Below are 14,483 nucleotides of genomic sequence, written 5' to 3'. Positions count from 1 at the left end.
TTTACGCGGAAATATATCGTATTTTTACGAATATCTCAATTTAAAGGGTAGGCCGCGACCGAAATCGGCAGCGAAATCTCGATTTACGCGTAAATATATAGCATTTTTATGAATTTTTTTCGAATATCTGAATTTGAAGAGCCGGCCGCGACAGAATACGGCCGCGAATCCTCGTTTTACGCGGAAATATATCGTATTTTTACGAACTCAAATTCAGATATTTGTAATAAAGGGCCGGCCGTGACAGAAAATTACCGCGAAATCTCGATTTACGCGGAAATATATCGTATTTTTACGAATATCTCAATTTAAAGCGTAGGCCGCGACCGAAATCGGCAGCGAAATCTCGATTTACGCGTAAATATACAGGGTGTATCGGCACGTACCCGACAAACTTTAACCAGCTATTCCTTAGCATATTTGGAGTAAAAAATGTTATGTGCACTTTGCTGTCCGGTAACGTTTTTTTTTAATAAAAAATTTACTATTCATATTTTCACCACATGTCACCACTGTTTTATCCTTTGTCAAAGTTTGAAAACCCATCTGGCAATATTTTATTCGAATTCCGTTGAATAATGCACGTGTGTACCTATATTGGCGTGCTTTTACAGTCACAACGAAATGGCACGGCACCATTCGTCTCATTTTTAACTATTATTATTTAGTGTGTGCGAAAGAGCGAAGACGCTTTTCGACATACTTGCTTATAACAGCTGTTGAACACGAAAAGCGATGCCAATGACAGTGATGTAGTGTGGAAAGTTTTAATTTTTTTGTTTTTAAATGAAAAAAAAATGCTACCGGACAGCAAAGTGCCCATAACATTTTTTACTCCAAATGTGCTAAGGAATAGCTGGTTAAAGTTTGTCGGGTTAGTGCCGATACACCCCGTATAGCATTTTTATGAATTTATTTCGAATATCTGAATTTGAAGAGCCGGCCGCGACGGAATACGGCCGCGAATCCTCGTTTTACGCGGAAATATATCGTATTTTTACGAATTCAAATTCAGATATTTGAAATAAAGGGCCGGCCGCGATGGAAAATTACCGCGAAATCTCGATTTACGCGGAAATATATTGTATTTTTACGAATATCTCAATTTAAAGGGTTGGGCGCGACCGAAATCGGCAGCAAAATCTCGATTTACGCGTAAATATATAGCATTTTTACGAATTTATTGCGAATATCTGAATTTACAGGGCCGGCCGCTACGGTAATCGACCGCGAAAATAAAGAAATAATTGGTATTAATACGAATTTACAACTAAAATACCACCCGGATTTGAAGAGGCGGCCGAGAAAATCGATTTTCAGCGTATTTTTTTTTTTTTTTTTCATAAAATTTCGAATTACGTGGGAATTTGTTAATTCGAAATTTGATTTTTGATGTCCGCTGGATTTAGAATTAACGAGGTTCTACTGTATTCCATTAAAGCCTCTGAAGGGAAGGACATTACTAGTCACAAGCATCATATTCCATTAAAGCCTCTGAAGGGAAGGGGACATTACTAGCCACAGGCATCACATTCCATTAAAGCCTCTGAAGGGAAGGGGACATTACTAGCCACAGGCATCACATTCCATTAAAGCCTCTGAAGGGAAGGGGACATTACTAGCCACAAGCATCATATTCCATTAAAGCCTCCGAATGGAAGGACATTACTAGCCACAAGCATCATATTCCATTAAAGCCTCTGAAGGGAAGGACATTACTAGTCACAAGCATCATATTCCATTAAAGCCTCTGAAGGGAAGGACATTACTAGTCACAAGCATCATATTCCATTAAAGCCTCTGAAGGGAAGGGGACATTACTAGCCACAGGCATCATATTCCATTAAAGCCTCTGAAGGGAAGGGGACATTACTAGCCACAAAAGCCTCTGAAGGGAAGGGGACATTACTAGCCACAGGCATCATATTCCATTAAAGCCTCTGAAGGGAAGGGGACATTACTAGCCACAAGCATCATATTCCATTAAAGCCTCTGAAGGGAAGGACATTACTAGCCACAAGCATCATATTCCATTAAAGCCTCTGAAGGGAAGGGGACATTACTAGCCACACGCATCATATTCCATTAAAGCCTCTGAAGGGAAGGACATTACTAGCCACAAGCATTATATTCCATTAAAGCCTCTGAATGGAAGGACATTACTAGTCACAAGCATCATATTCCATTAAAGCCTCTGAGTGGAAGGACATTACTAGCCACAAGCATCATATTCCATTAAAGCCTCTGAAGGGAAGGACATTACTAGTCACAAGCATCATATTCCATTAAAGCCTCTGAAGGGAAGGGGACATTACTAGCCACAAGCATCATATTCCATTAAAGCCTTTGAAGGGAAGGGGACATTACTAGCCACAAGCATCATATTCCATTAAAGCCTCTGAAGGGAAGGACATTACTAGCCACAAGCATCATATTCCATTAAAGCCTCTGAATGGAAGGACATTACTAGTCACAAGCATCATATTCCATTAAAGCCTCTGAATGGAAGGATATTACTAGCCACAAGCATCATATTCCATTAAAGCCTCTGAAGGGAAGGACATTACTAGTCACAAGCATCATATTCCATTAAAGCCTCTGAAGGGAAGGGGACATTACTAGCCACAAGCATCATATTCCATTAAAGCCTCTGAAGGGAAGGACATTACTAGCCACAAGCATCATATTCCATTAAAGCCTCTGAATGGAAGGACATTACTAGTCACAAGCATCATATTCCATTAAAGCCTCTGAATGGAAGGACATTACTAGCCACAAGCATCATATTCCATTAAAGCCTCTGAAGGGAAGGGGACATTACTAGCCACAGGCATCATATTCCATTAAAGCCTCTGAAGGGAAGGGGACATTACTAGCCACAAGCATCATATTCCATTAAAGCCTCTGAAGGGAAGGGGACATTACTAGCCACAAGCATCATATTCCATTAAAGCCTCTGAAGGGAAGGACATTACTAGCCACAAGCATCATATTCCATTAAAGCCTCTGAATGGAAGGACATTACTAGTCACAAGCATCATATTCCATTAAAGCCTCTGAAGGGAAGGACATTACTAGCCACAAGCATCATATTCCATTAAAGCCTCTGAAGGGAAGGACATTACTAGCCACAAGCATCATATTCCATTAAAGCCTCTGAAGGGAAGGACATTACTAGCATATTCCATTAGAGCCTCTGACGGGTAGATCTGACCCCAGGTGTATACATTAGAGAAATAATAATTCTTTACAGTTCGTCTAAAACATGAATACTTGATTTAATGGACAAAATTCTAAAAAATTGTCAAAGTGTGTGATTATAATTTGGTGGGATTTTTCCATTGACATTTTTACATTGTTTAAAAACTTTTATATTTTTTACTAGCTGTACCCAGCCACGTGTTGCTGTGGCTCAGTCTGTCTTTGCAGATAGAGTAACAATGTGAGCGCGTGTTGCTTTTACGTCCAACAGATGGTACTTTAAAAAAAAGCATATTTTTACCTGTTACAGATGACATCTATATTATAGCTATATAAAAACACATGTGTATTCGAATGCAACATTGTGTCAAAATTTGAAAGCAATCGTTGAAGAACTTTTGGAGATTTAAAATTTTGAACAAACATTTACATTTTTATTTATACAGGGTGTATCGGCACTAACCCGACAAACTTTAACCAGCTATTCCTTAGCACATTTGGAGTAAAAAATGTTATGTGCACTTTGCTGTCCGGTAACGTTTTTTTTTAATAAAAAATTAATTAAACATATTTTCACCACATGTCACCACTGTTTTATCCTTTGTCAAAATTTGAAAGCAACATCGCAACTCTCGCGTGTTGCTGCGAACGAAGCCCGTATTACATAATCCAGTACCAGAAAAGAAATATTTTATTTAACAATAATGATTATTCACATTTTTCGTATGCGAATCACTGATTGTCTTCTTGTATTGTACACATCAGTTTTATTTTTGTATCTAAATTGTTTCACCTCTGGAATGCTTTGGTTTCACCTCTTACGCGTTTCACGTATTAAATAGTCTAATTTTGAAACTAAGAAACTAATTAGTAGATTTCCTGAATTTATAATCGAAGTCCAATAATTCTGAGCACTTTTAAAAACAATTTTCCTCACTTAGGTACTTATCAATAATAATAATTGGATTATTTGAACAGCGCCGTTGTTTTTTAAATCACCGTAAGTGCTCTGTCAAAATGTTACTTGCTAGGCTATCCTACAACGTATATTTTTTAATAAATTTAGTTATTTACAACTTCGCGGAATGTGATTTATGAATATTATTGCTTATGTTAAAAGCCTTCCAGAATTACCGGAATATAACGAGCAGCTTGACACACTTAAGTTTATTTCCACTAATTTGAAGGTACAAAGAATGTATAGTTTTAAAAACAATCCCGATGAATCAAAAAACGGTTCATATAAAACTGCTGCGCAACACACTGAGACAAAGGAAAGCACTCACACAAACGTCATGACTGCATTGGATTGACCACCTGCAAATGAATGCTGCCAGATTGCTAATTTATTTAAACAATAATTATTAAATTTTATTTAAAATATCGCAATTTTTTTAAAAAATCGACAATAAATTACAACTATAATTTAAAAAAAATATTCTTAACCCCACGCTTTTTCGTAATTGATTAATTAATTCAGAATTTAAACGTTGCTTGAAATGACTAGCCGTATTTGGTGACCAGATCTGAATATCCAGGTTCAGAATTTAAACGTTGCTTGAAATGACTAGCCGTATTTGGTGACCAGATCTGAATATCCAGGTTTAGAATTTAAACGTTGCTTGAAATGACTAGCCGTATTTGGTGACCAGATCTGAATATCCAGGTTCAGAATTTAAACGTTGCTTGAAATGACTAGCCGTATTTGGTGACCAGATCTGAATATCCAGGTTTAGAATTTAAACGTTGCTTGAAATGACTAGCCGTATTTGGTGACCAGATCTGAATATCCAGGTTCAGAATTTAAACGTTGCTTGAAATGACTAGCCGTATTTGGTGACCAGATCTGAATATCCAGGTTTAGAATTTAAACGTTACTTGAAATGACTAGCCGTATTTGGTGACCAGATCTGAATATCCAGGTTCAGAATTTAAACGTTGCTTGAAATGACTAGCCGTATTTGGTGACCAGATCTGAATATCCAGGTTTAGAATTTAAACGTTGCTTGAAATGACTAGCCGTATTTGGTGACCAGATCTGAATATCCAGGTACTTCCTCACCTTCCACTCCTTCCCTTAGCCATAAAACTTACCCCAATTCAACATAAAAATTGTTTAAATTATCGGATGTAATGAAATGCATAATAATTAGACCCCAAAATACTTAATTATTCAGGGAAATAAACCCCTGAGTCATCAGTTGGAAATACCAACGACATTAAGTGAAATTAACAATGCAATAATCCTATTATTGCATTGTTTAAAATTTCACTTAATTATTAGCATTAGCAAATAATATTGGGATTAGCAAATAATAATTTACGACAATTTACTCGGAAATCAATAAAGCCAGAATAATAAAAAAAGAAAGTTATCACTTACGTCGTCTGTAAGTGGCTTTACCAAAGTTTGATAATGCCGTCAGAAGGTGAAACAGCTGTCACGCGTAATAATAATTACAACTAGCAGAACTTGTTTATAAACACACTGTTTTTATAAATTTTTTAATAAGACTGTTAAAATAAAAAAAATCTCTAAATTGAAATGGAGTTCTACAAACTAAACTTAAAATCAAATAAATTTATTGCGAAGGTTCAAAGTACTGTACTGTAATATTATATTAAATAATTTTTACGTGTTTAATTATTGTTTAAAGTCAGATTAAAGCGATTAAAAAACCCACCTGGCAATTCTTATTCGAGTTTCGTTGTTTTTACGTATTGGCGCGCTTACAAGCATCAGTCGTCTCATTTTTAACCATTAATATTTAGTGTGTAGGAAAGAGAGAAGACGCTTTTCGACACACTTGTCGAAAAACTTGTTGAATGCCGACGGGCATACTCTTCTACAGATTTTATTAAATATTGATATGTAGGTAATATTGATGTGTAAATGAATGACATTGTGAGAATTTTACCAATAAATAATAAATGAAAATGCGGACATGTAGTTTATGTTAATTTTTTTATTGGAGCATTTGTTCGAAGTGACTACCATTATTTTCGATGCAAGCGTGTAGTCTTGTTATATTTTGATTATTTAAGTTTGCAGGATTTGCTTTAATTTCTGCAGCGGCTTCCATCACTCGTTCGAGCAGTTGCTCTCTTGAGGCTATTGGCTTAGCATACACTTTTTCCTTGAGAGCCCCCCACAGGTAGTAATCCAGGGGGGTCAGGTCGGGTGATCTTGGTGGCCAAGCAATGGCCGGACTTCCACGGCCTATCCAACGACCAGGAAACTCGACATCCAAGTAGTTCCGCACGGCAATCGAATAGTGTGGTGGGGCTCCATCGTGCTGGAACCACATTCTCCGTAGTAATTCGAGGTTCACATCTTCCAGAATCTCGCCCAGTTGCACTTGTAAGAACTCCAAATACATCGGTCCATTTAGTCTGGGAGGCAACTCGATTGGACCGAGTATTTGATTTCCCAGGATTCCTGCCCACATGTTGATGGAAAATCTGTCCTGGCTCGACGACTCCCGAACAAGCTTGGGGTTTTGTTCAGCCCAATGGTGCAAGTTGTGCACATTTAGCACTCCTGTTTTAGTGAACTGTGCTTCGTCGGTAAACAATATGTTTTTCATGAAGTCTGCATCTCTTATGACATTATGCAGCATTCTTCTGCAGTACACGACTCTGGAAAAGTGGTCATTCTCCATGAGGCCTTGGCAGCGCCTATAGTGAAAAGGTTTGAGCCCGTGCTTCTTCAGAACTCTCCATACCGCCATGTGTTCCCTGTGTCCTATCATCAGAGCGACCCGACGCACGGACAGCGTGGGGTCTTCGGTAATTAAGTTCAGGATTCTCTCCTCAACTGCCACAGGAACGATGTTGTGTCCTCCGCCGGCGCCTTCAATCCGTCCGATGCCACAGTCACGCAATTGTTGATACATCTGAAACAAAACAACAAATAACAACTGCTTTTATTATTCAGCTCAGTAATAATGTCAAATAAACAATCGCGGGCTTTTTCACTCATTTTATTTTTAAAGAACACTTATTTTAGGCACATATCAGAAAACTTACGTTTTCTCTTCATTTATTTCATTTTTTTATAGTAAAATGTATAACAAAGTGTTTTAAATTATAATTTTCTTAACTAGGTACGGTTGATATCTTGGATTCACAGGGGTGAAATTGAATTCAAGTAATTTAAATAATCCCATGGTGAGAAAGGGAGTGAATTCAATTGCAGTGAATGATGCATTTATTAGAGATTAAAATTAATTAACTTTTTAAAACGCCGTTTAGTGACCACTGAACACAAATCACCTAAAGTACAATTTACATTTTTAAAGTTGGTGGCCCCTTGTTATGTTTTTAATGTTCCCAGTTTAAATTTCAAAAGCGCTTTTTGGCATTATCAATGAATGTAAATAGTTTCAATAAACAATTGATAGGGTACAAACCTGGACAAAGGTAGCATGGTGTGGGACGCGTCTTCCAGGAAACCTCATGCGATACTCCCTTACGGCTGCTCGTGAATTTCCATTGCAAAATCCATAAACAAAAACAATATCTGCTTGCTCGGCAGGTGGATAATTGAGGGGCATATTTCAACAGTAAAAACTTAGATAACAAAACAAAAACGAAACTAGAAACTTGATGACATGCGAACTCCCAAAACAGCACTGACCACTGATACGAGACGGGGTGGCGGGAACCACACGGGACTTGAGACAGAATATGTGTGAAAGAGATGACAGTAGCGCGGCGTTGCCAATTATTTTACCCCTATACTGTGGGCAGTAGCGGAGTGTGGAAATTTTATTTATTTTTTGTTTTTAAAAGAAAAAAAATGTTACCGGACAGCAAAGTGTACATAACATTTTTTACTCCAAATGTGCTAAGGAATAGCTGGTTAAAGTTTGTCGGGTTAGTGCCGATACACCCTGTATAGATTGTATAAACGGCATAAAAATTGAAGTGGCAGTTTTGTTTCACTAATTCTCTAAAAAAAGGAATGTGTTTTCTAAATATTGAATTCTTTCAAAATTATGGACTTTTTGAGTCCAAATGTTTCGGTAAGTTTTTTGTTAACATTTTCATGTTTGATATTAAAATTTTGTTATTTAGAAATATCAATGTTTATTTCAAATACAAACGTCTGAAAGATAATTTTATATTGCTTCTAAAATTGTTTTTGTTTTTTATGACAACTTCAAAAATATACCGCACATTTAAAATAAGCATTCTGAAATCCTCATTGTTGGGACTCGTATGTAAACATATTTAAAAGCCTGAAGGGTTAAAAAACAGTTCATCTTAAAGTAAGATAATAATAATAATTATGAGTGCAATTATACATACCCAAGAATATTCTTTCGTCGAATTCTCCCACGCTCAGCACAAACGTTTCATAGACCTTATTTAAGGACTTGAGATTAAAATCAAAAGTTGATAAATCTAATAATCCTGTGAACAGTTTTTCGTCTCCTTTTAAGATCTGAAAATTCAAAATTATCATAAGTCCCAGGCGGGGGGCTTCATAGAAGATCAATCTGCTAGTAATCAAGAAGTTCAGCAAATAGATTACCGTAAAATGGGGTGACTATGATCAATTTTCGTATTTGAAACTATGTATGTGAATATTTTTTTCATAAAATCATGTTGGAAAATTTGATGTAATATTTATTGCACATGTTTTTACATTAGAAATATATGAAAAAAAAATTTTAAAAATATGTGTTGGGAAGTAAACAAAACATAGTGATCAAAGTGACATTTTGGAGTAGGGTGACTTTGATATGCCATTTTTTATAAGCTTATTACAGATATTTATTAAAAATACGCATAATTCTAAAAAAATCAAAGAATCAGGCCCAATCTCGGCAATGTGCATAAGTTTAACCGTTGTCCCCATAGACATATTATTAGACCTGCCCTAAGTGATTAAAAGCGTATTATCCCCACTCCCCATACCGGTTCCATTGGAGCCGGCTGTGCTCGCGTATGGCCTCAAGTGAAATTTGAAAACGTGACGTCATCATTCTTGTGCGAACTATGGTCGAGGCATCATCGGTTCATTTTACGAAATAACACGGCAAAATGTTGACTTGTACTATGAAAACTTGTAAAAATAGATGTGAAAAAGAGAATAAACCCAATTGTCGTATTACATTCCATATATAAGCATTATTTTTAGAGATGTGCCGATTATGACTTTCGCCGACTAGCCGACTAGCCGATTAGTCGGTTGTAATAAGACCGACTAGTCGGCCGACTAGTCGGCTAAGCCGATTACGGTTTGAAGCAGAAGCTTTAGTCTTCTTACATCATAATTTACCCTTAATTAAAAAATATAAGTAAGTTATAAAAAAATATAAGGAGATTATGATATTTTTGGTTGTCACAATTGTGACTTTGATTTGATTAGATTATGTAGGTATGGTTATAAGAAATATGTTTTTTTCATTTTTTTTTTGTTTTTATCAAACAGTTCATGTTTAGAATTTTTGGATATATATATATATGTAGAATAATGTTCTCGGTTTACCCGCGTAAAGTAGTCCTTAAAAGTCCTTTTAAGGACTACTTTACGCGGGTAAACCGAGAACATTATTCTACATCTTACACCCGTGAAAACCTTAACCATAACATATATATATATATATATATATATTGACCTCTTCCCGTAGTATGTTGATCCAGTAAGAAGTTGTTAGACTAAGTTGATCCACCTTTAACACCATATAACTTGGCAATTATGGAATACATCTGAATGAATTGACAACAGTGGTACAATAATTATCAATGTTGCCAGTTTGCCAGAAAAACCATTTGATATACTGTTCATAAAATTTTCAAAATTTGTATGGAGATCGGATGCATAATTTATGTTGATCTACCCAAATTGGCATACTTATGTTGATCTCATATATATTGATCTATTCCCGTAGTATGTTGATTCAGGTAAGAAGTTATTAGACAAAGTTGATCTGTGTCCCTATATATGGTTTTACTAAATAAACCAATCAAGGGGCAATCGGTGGACTGTTCATCACAAGGTTTTATGTGATTCCGTAATCTTTTGTGATATTGAACTCAAAGTATTAGTCTCTAGAGTCGAATATCACATGAAATGACTGTGAGATGGTACCGTTTCAAATCAAAATGACGTGTGTTACTTGAATTGTTTATAAGAAATGTATGCGTATTTAGATTGAAACGAAAATTTCGCAAAAACAAATCCATGAAAAATCATAACTTAGCAGGGGTACACGGGTTCATAGGGTGAGGTTTGTCTAGGTCCTGGCGGCGGATGCGTTTGCCCATCTACTGCGTGGCGGGTCGAATCGAAAGAAACTGGTTGAGGGATACCTTTCGACCATAAAAATCCAAAATGGTGGCAAAAGGAATAATGTTATGTAGGAAATTTTGAACCTCTATCTTTTACCATCTCTCCTGATTACGATTCGAGACTTAGTAGGGGAGACCGGGTTCTTGGTTATAATGGGTAATTAATGGATGATTGGACGCGGTTGGAGCTAACTAAAAACTGTCCAAAGAAGCGAAGCTAGCAGTCCACAATGGAGTGCTGGTACCTACCCTAATATATGGAAATGAGGCATGGAATTGGCAGAAGAAGGCTGAAAGTAGACAGAATACTGTAGAAATGAGATCCCTGATGCATATGTGCGGTAAAATCATGTATGACGAAATCTATTCTAGAGGTATTTTATTAGAGCCTGTAAAAAGGAGCTAGCAGCATTGATCCCCGGTGCATGCCTCACTTCCATATATTAGGGTAGGTACCAGCAATCCATTGTGGAGTTTCGCTTCTTTGGACAGTTTTTTGTTATCTCCAACCGCGTTCAATCATCCATTGATTACCCATTTTAAATAATTACCCATTATAATCAAGAACCCGGCCACCCCTACTAAGTCACGAAGCGTTATCAGGAGAGGTGGTAAGAAGTTCAAAATATACCATATAACATTATTCCTTTTGCCGCCAATTTAAATTTTTATGGCCAAAAGGTATCCCTCAACCAGTCTCTTTTGATCCGGCCCGCCACGTAGTAGCTGAGCAAACGCAACAGTGTACCCCTTCTAAGTTATGATTTTTTTATGGATTTGATTTTTGCAAATGTTTCGAATAGCTCTAAAGATGATTCTTTTAAAATCATCTCATATTTAATATTATTAAACAATATGACCGGAAATCGGCTGAAGTAAAAAAACAACTACAAGGTGGTTACAAATACTATTATATTAAATCAATTTTGTCATTTAATTCCCAAACAATGTGAATTTATATGCATTTAAATTAAAATAGCAACTTCACATTAGAAAAGAGAGGACAACGAACAAATAAGTACATTGACTAAGTATTACGGACGGACATGCACTTGAGCTTATAAAACTTGGGAGCTGTACTCACAGAAACTGGAGTTTAGTTGTAATACGGGGTCAATTGTACCGGTATAATCATCCCCCAAAAACATTAAAATAGAAACCATATAAACTACTAAATGCGGTTTAAAGCTAACGAATCCACCTAGATTTAATCAATAATCCCATATTTTTAGATTCCATAAGTACCCACTCTATTGTGTACCTAGAGGTAAAACTAAGATATTGCCTAATATTGGCAAAATATGGCAGAAATGGCTCCAGTGGATAAGTAATAAAACGTATTTTATAAGAACTTTTTAAAAAAAATTGTCTAAAGAAACAGATAAATTTAAAAAAAAATTATGAATAAAGTACATTCTGGAATCGTTCATAAGTCGTTTTGAAATATTTCGTCGTGTTTAGTAATCAATAGTATCGCGGTGGCAAGACACAGAATTCCATAGCCGTTGATTATCAAAGACAAAACAAATAAAATTATAATTATTATATGGGTTAAATGTATTATAATCAGGGTGTTGTCACATCCCGGCAACTTGTAATAATATTACTCTAAACTGCCGGGTTTAGCAGGTGCATTGTCTTAACAACGAAGTTTTGGTCTGATCACATTTTCAATACAGTATTATATTTTAACGAAAATAGTTTTCATACAGAGAATATATAAATAAACCTTTTTTGTGTATAAAAACATATCTGCTTTTAAGTTAAGATGTAGTGTGATATGATTTGTATTTTTTTATGAAACACTTATATGAAGCATGAAGGAATTATCAAAATTTAAATAAAATATATTGAAGTGTTTTATCTTATCTTTTAGTTGGTATTACTATAAACTGTACGTGTTAGTTTTACTTCTGCCATTTGTGTGCTAAAAATACTTTATTTAAAAATACTTCTCGAAGCTAGCAGCTGTGGCTTTTTGTAGGAAATATGATATCTGATTATAATATTTCTGTTTTCATTTTTTACAAATAAAAACTTGTGTGAATACCCCCCAGAGTCATACAGTCCTAACTGCTCCCGTCTGGAGCCAGTGAGACTATGGCATCCTCAAAGGAGACCTCGAAGGAGATGACGAGGAGGAAGGTGGGAGAGTACCTAACTATTCAGATATGGTCACCAAACACTAATTGTAAAATAGTGCAAATTAATTTTAATAAAATTTATTTGAACCCGCGACCTTCGGATCGCTAGTCGAGAGCCACCTCAAGTAGTTTGATATGTTTGGTGACTTAGCAGGAGTGCCCGGGTTTATAGGGTGAGGTTTGTTCAGTTCTTGGCGGCAGATGCGCTTGCCTACCAAATGCGTGGTGGGCCGGATCGATTAATCCTCTTTCAACGCATCGCCTTGCAACGCAGTAGGAGAGTTGGATTCTTATGTTTATCACTCGAACACACTGACAGATTACTACCCACCCGTCATACCTATATCCTTCCCAGAAGTCACTGTCCTTCCTTTCTTTCAAAATACCCCCAACACAGCATTCACAAAGATGACATTGGCCTTGAGAGTTACGATTTTCCTAAGGGCCTCCTGTGTGGAGACGATGTAAAAAAATACAAAAAATAAACAACCATCTCGCTAAATCGTTGGCGGTGACTAATGGTAGGGGTATTGGTTATCTAATAAATGGTTCCCGGGGCGGCGGTACACATAATTGTAATAATTCTCGAGGGCTCTGATGTACAGACACTATGGCTCCTGTTGATTGACGAACATATACTAAAACATCGTTGGTTGGAATCGGTGCTTGAAATGACTTTAGCCATGTTTAATAAAAAACAAATTGGAATAAATTTATAGCAATTTTAATTTAAAATTTTAAAAATTAAATTTTCACCGATCTAATCGCCGCAATTTTAATAGGCACATATTATGGATATTACGCTTTGTTTCAACTTACTCATTACAAGAAACTTACGTCGAGAGAGATGGTAAAAGATACATTAAAATAAAATTTGATTCAATCAATGTTCAAAATTTCTCTTTTAAAATGACCTAGACAAACCTCACCCCATGAACCCGGGCACCCCTGCTAAGTCACGAAACGTAGTAAATGATGCACTAAAGTAACATTTTTGTTTAATCAGGTTCAAAAGATTTTTTTAGTATGGATTTGACGTTTGCGAAAGTTCCATTTCAATATAAATACACGTGAGGCAGTCTATCCTCTTTAAGTACAAAGTCATTTTCATAGAATATGGATGTTCTAACAGAATCTAAAAAGTACCACAACGCGCGCGAAATACAAGTTACAACGCATGCAAGCCGTCAAGTTTGTCTGAAATATATGGATCAACAAAATAAATCGTGTAAAATGTATATGCAACCGAAAAATGGGCGCGGTTTACAGCTAAATCTCGATGACACAAGTTGATCTGTAGGGATTTACATATGTATGCCAGCTTGGGTAATGGATCAACATATCCGGGGTGGATCAACAAATGCAAACGGATCAACATATACCTGGCGTACCGTCGCTCGAGATCAACATAGTACGAGAGGGGATAAATATATATATATATATATATATATATATATATATATAATATACATATATTACTGTGCATCTTGTACATACAATCTTGCTTTAATACATATAACTGAGTTTGTTAATTTAAAAAATCTACTTTTTATTTTAATAATAAGAAATAGAAATGTTCATTGAAGATAAGAAGATATTATGTTGTTTTTTATGTTAATTAGGTTAGGTACTAATTTTGTTCAATAAATTTCATAATTATGTTTTCTTTACAAGCAAGTAATTTTAAAAGCTGATTACCAAAGGAAAGATTGCTTTACATTTTTTAATGTATAAGACTGATTATAAAATAAAAAAATAATATATAATCAAGGTTTTTATTTCATGTAGTTCCCCACATTCATATTATTGAGAAATACATACAACGTAAGAAGCCGG

The 14,483-nt window shown here is 35.8% G+C and overlaps 1 protein-coding gene across 1 annotated transcript in view; it reads right to left on the bottom strand.

The window, feature by feature from the left end:
* LOC149418336 (retinoblastoma-like protein 1) overlaps positions 1-14,483 on the bottom strand; it is a 40,853-nt gene that overhangs the window by 19,870 nt on the left and 6,500 nt on the right. Inside the window, exon 6 of the mRNA XM_089638741.1 lies at positions 8,515-8,650. Coding sequence (XP_089494867.1) covers positions 8,515-8,650 — 136 coding nt within the window. The remainder of the gene's footprint in view (positions 1-8,514; positions 8,651-14,483) is intronic.

Source organism: Hesperophylax consimilis, chromosome 13 (genome assembly GCF_061612785.1).
Source record: "Hesperophylax consimilis isolate HC1 chromosome 13, BYU_Hcon_1.0, whole genome shotgun sequence".
NCBI lineage: Eukaryota > Metazoa > Arthropoda > Insecta > Trichoptera > Limnephilidae > Hesperophylax > Hesperophylax consimilis.
Note: the sequence above shows the minus strand (reverse complement) of the source record. Positions and strands in the feature narration are given on the sequence as shown.